The sequence below is a fragment of the Carassius carassius genome, chromosome 36 (assembly GCF_963082965.1).
Source record: "Carassius carassius chromosome 36, fCarCar2.1, whole genome shotgun sequence".
In the NCBI taxonomy this organism is placed as follows: Eukaryota; Metazoa; Chordata; class Actinopteri; order Cypriniformes; family Cyprinidae; genus Carassius; species Carassius carassius.
In genome coordinates this window covers 8,372,664-8,380,905 of record NC_081790.1, presented here as the reverse complement: position 1 = coordinate 8,380,905, position 8,242 = coordinate 8,372,664, and the positions used below count along the sequence as shown (strand labels likewise).

Genomic DNA, 8,242 nt, shown 5'->3' with positions numbered 1-8,242 from the left:
ATGTAAATAACTTGTTTAAGTGGCATTTAGGTTTAGTGACATTAAATGATGAGCTGAGACTAAATGTCTTTTTGTGGGCGAATCTCACAAAAACATGTCCACAACGGGAAACAAAATGTAAAAAAAAAAGGTTCATTCCAGCCTAAATTGTACGATTTCAGAGTTAGGAGAAAAAACATTCTCAATTGTGAGATATAACCTCACAGATATAACCTATGAGAAGAAAAATCTGAATTATGCTAATTTTCATCCCTTGGCAGAACAGGCTCACCCCAAATTCCAAAAACAAGAAAAAATATTTTTTGCTTGGTGATATTTATTTTGATAACAATAAGGCCTTTTTAAAATCATTAATCCTTTCCATTCCTATTATTCTCAATGTTATTAATAACAATAATTTTTATTACTAAAGAATTATAGTATACAATGACGATACAATGGAAAAAAATACATTTTTGTATTTAAATCAATGTATAAATATAAACAGCAGTGTATTATTAATAAAAAGTTGTATTTAAATATTTATTTTGTTCATATATTTATTTATTGGCATGGTAATAAGATTTATTTTTTCTTAATAGTAACAAGAATTTTAGGACAATTATTTACATTTTATTTATGAAAACTCACAATACAGAAGTGCTTATAGATCCTAAACATTCATTTTGTAAGAGTTATTACACTAGTAAGAATTATATAAAATAGAATGTACAATACAGGTCCAATACAACTCCTTTAAAACTGGCCCTATACCAAGCATGCACTTGTCTCCCTCCTTTAATTTCCTTATAATGTGTCAGTCTGTTTATCATATCTCATTTCAAAAATCAAGCTGCCAGACTGGCCACACTTGGAACATGGCGGATGTTAACTCTGGGCACAGAGTTCAGTTCCTGGGCTCAGTCTTCTGAGCCACCTGACAATCAGAGGAACAGAAAAGCCGCTTTTACAGAACTATCCAGCAAAGAGAGCCAAGCAGCCGGAGATGACCAGAACACTGCAGAATGTAGCAAATTTGAGACCGTGGTAGAGCTGGTGAGGCCCAGAGACCTGAGGAACACCGATATCATCAGCGCCCATGAAATGTGTCAAGAGCAGGTAGCACCATGGGAGGAGAGGTGAGCAGCAGGGAACAGAAGTCATTTGTAATGTAACCCACACTAAAGGTTATTAGCTACTTTATCACGGTCTGCTGTAAAGCTAAAGCTCAATGCTGTTAAAGGTCAATAGTGAGTACTTTACACAGAAAAATTTTAATTTATCACTTTTAATTCATTCTATTAGCCACTAGGGGGCCTAAAGTTTCAACAGGAGAAATATATGTAAACTGCACAGTGGCCTTAGAAAGTATTTGGACACTTCAACTCTGGAATTAACTGAATTATGCAAGATAAAATATTGAACCTCATGTAATCAGAATTTTTTTTTTTTAGGACTAAAATTTTATTCATTTGTAAGTTGCTTTTAATATACTGTAATATGCTGAACTGATGCTCAATTATTATTGCTTATTACTACTTGTTTAATTATTAATAGTAATTATTATTATCAATTATATCAAGTTTATATCAAGATTATTATCAAGTTTTTGCTGCTCAATATTTTTGTGGGAACAGTCATTTATTTGTGTATTTGTTTTATTTGGATAAAATGTCAAATTAACCAGATTTATTTAAAATGAAATTCTTTTGTAAAATGAAAAAGTCTATATCCTTGCTGAATAACCCCCTCCCCAAATCGTATTTACCTCAAACACTTGAAAGGTAGTGTGTCACGGTGTCAACAAAAATATTAAGCAGCTCAACTGTTTTCAACATTGATAATAATAATAATAATAATAATAATAAAAAGAAAATCCATAGGCATCAAATCAGCATGATTTCTGAAGGATCATGTGACACTAAAAACTGGAGTAATGGCTGCTGAAAATTCATATAAAAAATATATTACACAATATTAATGCTTTTACTTTATTTGGATCAAATACATGCAACTGGAGTGAGCTTAACTTTGGTGTGTGTGTTTAAATATATATATATATATATATATATATGAGTGAATTAATTTGACAGTTAATGCAATGGAATATTTATAAACCTTAAAATATGGATAAAGTGTCCAAATAATTTTTGGGAGCAGTGTAGTGTAAAATGGAGAAAATCATAATGCTGATGTTATCTTGTCAACGGGAAAATATTCTTGAAAGATACAAAGATACAGAGATCCAAGAACAGTCCTGCGATTGAAAACTGATTTCCTTTGTGCAGTATCTTCCACTTGGCTACGTGTGTGTGCATGTCTTGAATCCTTTCCACTGCAGTGCTCTAGGGTGTTGTAGGATGGAGCTCTGGTATGCCACACATCCAGAGATTAGCTCAACAGCCTGGAGTCTGTCATGAGATTGTGTGCCTCTGGGTCTGGACTGGCTGCATGCACACAGAAAATCCTTCACACTTACTGACTGTAATGCCTTGAGCTTTACATCTGGGCATGCTGGATACTTTGCTTTCAAGAATCTTTCCTTCTTTGGAGAGGTGGAGATGCCCTGGGTGGAGTCACGTTTTGCCTATGTGGAAACCAAACATAAAGATCAGCTAAATTAGTGTAATTCTAACTGTAATGTTTTAATTAAGATTTAAAACTAAACGGAAAAAAGTTTCTGTGAGTGTTAATGAATATAAAATGTAATTGGCTAAATATAAAAAACACCAAAAAATATTGTATGTAATATATAATAATATATAAATGCATAATTTGTTATTACATAATGATATGATACAACATGATTTAAAAGTAATACAAGGAACATATTTCAAAACGTGACCTTGTGACAAATATTGTCACAAGTGGAAAATATTGTGATTAATAACACATTTGCTTATCTTGAATATGTCTTATTCGTTTTCCCCCTTAACCATTAAAACTATGAAAATGTGCATATGCGACCGATACTATTATGCATTACAATAACTAAATAAAGGCACACAATGCAGCTTGATAATTTACTGACTGACAAGAGGCAACCAACGGTTCGCTTATGCTTTTATGTAATGATGCCACTGATTTTAGATTTGTATGTGCTATTATAAACAATTCAACAATATTTTAGGATTCAAATTTAATAACAACAAAGAGCTTTTGCAATTTTAGTTTAATGGATGTTATTCAAACATTATAAGACACACCGTATTAAATAAATTGAATTCATTGATGATCAATTAAGACACCCTCCCCCTCAGCGCTCTCCAGCAGGTGGTCCTGCCTATAGGGCCGTTTGCGTCACGTGTGAGAGGCTCTCGCACACCAGCATCCACTCGTTTGGCACCATTCGTACCGTGCGCGTCTCCAAGTGCAATTGTTGTGTGGAAGCGGAAAGCAAATCATTGCTAAACAGAACAAACGTTTGCGCGTGCATATGGAATACCTTTATTTGCGCTTTTGATTCCACAAACTCGCTTTTTCTGTATAGCATGACGCGTAAGTGATGGTGCACATTTTGGTTTCGTGACCTGTCAGCTGGATCAGGTTGTGTTGTTGGACGAATGTGGCACGAACTGAATGGTTACACATTTTCCTTTGTTTGAAATGCATTCAATGGGAATGACATTTCTATGACAAGTTTCTATTTTGTGCAATTTTCTGAGCAATGGAGTAAGGTGAGGGCGCACGGGGAGCTGGTTAAAAGGGACTTTTATATTTTTATTTCACTTCACATAGACTGATGGGGACTCTAAGTGATAACAGATGTCGGTACTGTAATGTGCACTCTTCATCTCCTGTTTAATGCCAGTCTGGATTTTACCTGTTGGATATCTGCATTTCTAGGATGGCTCGCTTTGGAGACGATCTGTCCACCCGCTATGGAGGTCCAGCGGGCGCCGGGAGAGGGGGAGCCCGGGCAGGAGGTCCCTCGGGCGGTCAAAGAATGTACAAACAGTCGATGGCTCAGAGAGCCAGGACAATGGCTTTATATAATCCTAAACAAACCAAACAGAACTGCTTCACTGTCAACCGCTCTTTGTTCATCTTCAGTGAGGACAATGTCTTCAGGAAATACGCAAAAAGAATAACCGAATGGCCATATCCTTAATCTTCCAGATTTATGCAAAATGGATATAGATTCATGGCATCTCCACTTCTACATATGATCTCATTCTTGTTTAGAAAGCATGTAGATACACGCTTTTAGATCTGCCAATGTCAAATGAACTGTTGCGTGCTGAAATGGTGATTGACACGCCTTTTGAAATGCCTTTTGTTTTCACGTGTTCACGCACTTTAAGGCATTTGGCAGCTGGTGGTCGTGCCGGGGTGTTGGCTGATCAGCCCTTTTATTTTCTAATTCAAATGTGGGAAAGTCAAGCGCTCGATAGGGCTTTTCATACTGCACCTGGCTAAGGTGTGTGTTTAAACCTGGCTTACAGACTAGTTTTAATCATCGGGTAAGCAACGTTTCAAAAGGGGTTTGGAACCACCAAATGTATACACTGTGAAACGAGGAGTAAGGACATCACGGCTAATTGATAAGTAACAGACAACCAATTATGAATCGGCACAGCGCTTCCTTATTGAATATTCATGTGTTTGGTTTAGTCGCAGAAACTTTCATGCGCTGCTTAGTTTCAGTATCTAACCGGTTAAAACGTCAAACGATGAAGATCCACCACTGTGTTTCAGAGCGGTTTTAAGTTTACTAAGACTGACAAGCATTTGCAGATCGTGTGTTGTATTTTTCTAGTGTTATTGGCATTATAAAAGAGAAAAAAACTAACGGTTGCGTTGTTTTCGAAATGTTTTGGCGTTAACAGTAATGGGAATGTAAAACAGTTGCCTTCAGTACTATGTAATATTAGCCTACTTTTACTAGTGGAGTAGTAGTCATAATAGTTCTGCCAAAAATAGTTAATTAGCATATTCATCATTAGTATATTCATTAGCAAATTGTTCTTTAATAAACTAATGTATGAACCCAGGTAATTTTTCATTTTATAACACAATTGTTGTGAAAAGCTGTAGCGCTATCCAGGGTCCTGAAATCTCACCAGTGATGTTTCAGTTACCAACATTTACTAGAATTTTAACACTCACTGTGAAGTCAGATATCCTGCCTTTATTTTTGATAAACTCGTCTAGTTTGTTGCACATTTAAATGCTTCTTTATGCATTTCAGGCATTCATAGAATTATGTTTCTATAACATGTGGAGATCCCTCTAGGGCGTGACAAGAATGTGATTGAAGCAGCCATTGGACCTTTCCTTTCCAATCCGTTGCCTCCATGAATGGCGATTCCATAAAGACCTATAGCTGTAGGGAACAGGCATAGAAAATGAATTGGAAAATGGATCCTATCCTAAGAATGCACTATAATGGCTGACCATCCATAAAGATGTTAGCAGCCTTTCAGTGTTTCCTTTAAAAATGATGAAAAAGATTTTAATAATAACAATACTGGTGGGCTTAGACAAATATTTCATAGATGCAATAAGGTTGCACAAATGGCTGTGCTGAGAGAGAAAGCATCATGCCAGTCTAATGGGTAGTCATGATCTCTGCACTGCAATGTTCCAGTGTTGTAAGCATGTCTTGCTTTTATGCCCAGACCTCTGCATGTCATTTCCAGAATAGAGGTGGTGTAAATGCATTCAGCATTACTGCTAGTTGGTTTAAACATGGTCGTCTAGGAATACCAAGGACACAAAGTTGAATCTCAGTTGCTTGATTAAGCTTGGAGGTGTGTAGGTTGGGATCTGCTGGGGTTGTTTTGTCCTCATCTCCTAATGATTTAGTGATTGAGTGTTTACATGACACAATCCTTTTTTCCTTGTGGTGGAAACTCACAAGTAGTTATTCCTGTGGAATACTTTTAAAATTATACTTTGACTTTCATATGACTTTGCATTGATTTTATTTTATTTGCAGTCTGGATGGGTCGACACTAGTTGCTGAAAGTTGAAGCTTGTTTGCTGATTTTGGGCAATCAGAGTTCACAGATTTTGCAGAAAGTCACAAAATATATAATGGACACAGACACAGCTTTTATAGATTTAGAATATGATAACATCCTGTTGGAGGATGTCATGTTTGAAATATTTTGAGATGATTTTAGAACACGGGTTGTGTACAAAATCGCAATCTGTTTAGTTTGGTTTGTACCTTTGTGTCTGTTAAAAAAATAATGTTTTTGTATAGTAGTGTAGTATATATAGTATAAAAATTTATGTTTTATAATACGTGTAGTATACGTGTAGTGTATGTCTGAAATTCAGATGTACTATGTCCACCACTGTTACCTGACCTACACAAATCCACTCCCTTGACCTCATGGGTTAGTGAAGTGTCCACTGAATGTGCACTTCAGGTTCTCAGGGAAAATGGGTCATCTGTGAACATTTTGCCTAGAATGAATGCTATAGGTTTGGACATATTTGTTTTTTCGCACACTGTTTTTTTGACCTTCTGGAAATAGGCATATTCAGATTCAGCATTTATTCTTTGCAATTGTTGTTCGTCAAGACCATACTTTCATTGCATGAAATAAAAACACTAAGATATTTGAAAATATTTCAGGTTTGGAATGACATCAGGGTGTATAATGATCTTTTTTGGTTCTCTGTCCCTTTAAGCCATTTTCTTATATCAGCACAATTCCTGTCAAATTTACATTGGGTTATTGATATGTAATGCACCTATTTTGGTCTTCCTCTTCTGAATATTTTTGAATGTATGTTTCTTGTTTGTATTGTTATTCTGGTGTTTTCCTTGACTCTTCCACTCCATTTGAGTACCTGATCCTCACTACCATCATTGCCAACTGCATTGTACTGGCCCTTGAACAGCATCTCCCCGCCATGGACAAGACCCCCATGTCTGAACGCCTGGTAAGCATCAGAATTCTCTGTTTTCTCGTCATTCACTCTTGATTATTAAGGTTTCACATGTCTATCACATATCAGATTATTCATTTTTTACTGAATAAGACTGCAACCATATCTCTCAGGAGAGAAAAACAGCAATGACAATGCATTCTAGAAAAGCAGAGCAAGTGAGAGATAACTGTGTATTTGGCTTGCTTTTCTTTCCACCCACACACCCGACATCCCCGCTGGAGTATATTGATTGATCATTTTAGCGGTCTTGCACTGGTTGGCGTGGGTGATCAGTGAGCCCGTTGGAGCGGAGGCTGTTATCCCACTCTCAGAGCTCCCATCCAGGGCCACTGAGAACCACCCAAGCATTCAACACAGGAGCCACGTCTCTGTCTCATTAAATCCCTGCCTGCTGGGAACCATTGACGAATGTGTGCATAACGCTGCTTCTCCATGATCCGACCTTAACCCATGCAGAGCAAGCTTTGATCCACTGTCTTGCTCTTATTCCCCCACTTGCAATTGTAGTTGTGCCTGTTGAGTCAAAATGAAATAAGGAAGCAGCTTCAAAGTGTGCTGTTGCACAATTAAACTAGGAACCGGACATGTTGGCGGCTTAAGGCGGTAATAATCTCTTTGTGAAGCTGAATATGCAGGCGGTGATGTTGGATTCCACATTCCTAGGAGAAGCACTGCAATCACAGAAAGGAAAACAGCATGAGCCTATAAGGTCAAACAACTCCCAGATGCTAAAAAAGCAACTTTTACAGGGTTTATGGGTTATGGAACACAAAATGTGTGTTTATGATGCGCTTTTTCATGATTAATTTATTAATTTTTTTCCCCTGTCAAATTTATTTCAACCATCACCTTTTTTTTTTAAGATGTTATTTTTGCCATTTTTGCTTTATTATAATAGGACAGTCATTACACAGTAAGCAAATTGGGATAGAGAGGGGGGTGGGATCAGGAAAGGTTCTTGAGCTGGGACTTGAACTCGGGATGCCCGAAGCGCAATGACGCTATATATATAGAGGCTATTGGCGCTGACCACCCTTCACCTTCGAACTAACTAACTAAATAAATAATGCTTATTTGAAACATTTATTATTATCAAACTTAAAAATGGTTGTGCTGCTTGATATTTGTGGGAAACTACATTTATTAGAAATATAAATTTATTATGAAATCAGGATAAAAGTATTTACTTTGAGTTCAATGCATCCTTTCTAAATCAAAGTATTAATTAAATTCATATACAAATATGTATACATGCACGTGTGTGGAATATAAAAAAAAAAATTATATGTGCATTGGAGAGCTTTTATGAAGATTTTTATTCTCACTTAAATTTGGTCTGTTCTTCCCATAAAAC

At 36.5% G+C, this 8,242-nt stretch overlaps 1 protein-coding gene across 1 annotated transcript in view; it reads left to right on the top strand.

Annotated features, from left to right (window-relative positions):
* Positions 1 to 844: 844 nt before the first annotated feature.
* The window catches only part of cacna1bb (calcium channel, voltage-dependent, N type, alpha 1B subunit, b), a 137,908-nt gene continuing 130,510 nt past the window's right edge, over positions 845 to 8,242 (top strand). The window contains exons 1-3 of the mRNA XM_059526108.1: positions 845 to 1,118; positions 3,826 to 4,080; positions 6,774 to 6,879. Of these exons, the coding sequence (XP_059382091.1) occupies positions 865 to 1,118; positions 3,826 to 4,080; positions 6,774 to 6,879 (615 nt within the window). The 5' untranslated portion in view covers positions 845 to 864. The remainder of the gene's footprint in view (positions 1,119 to 3,825; positions 4,081 to 6,773; positions 6,880 to 8,242) is intronic.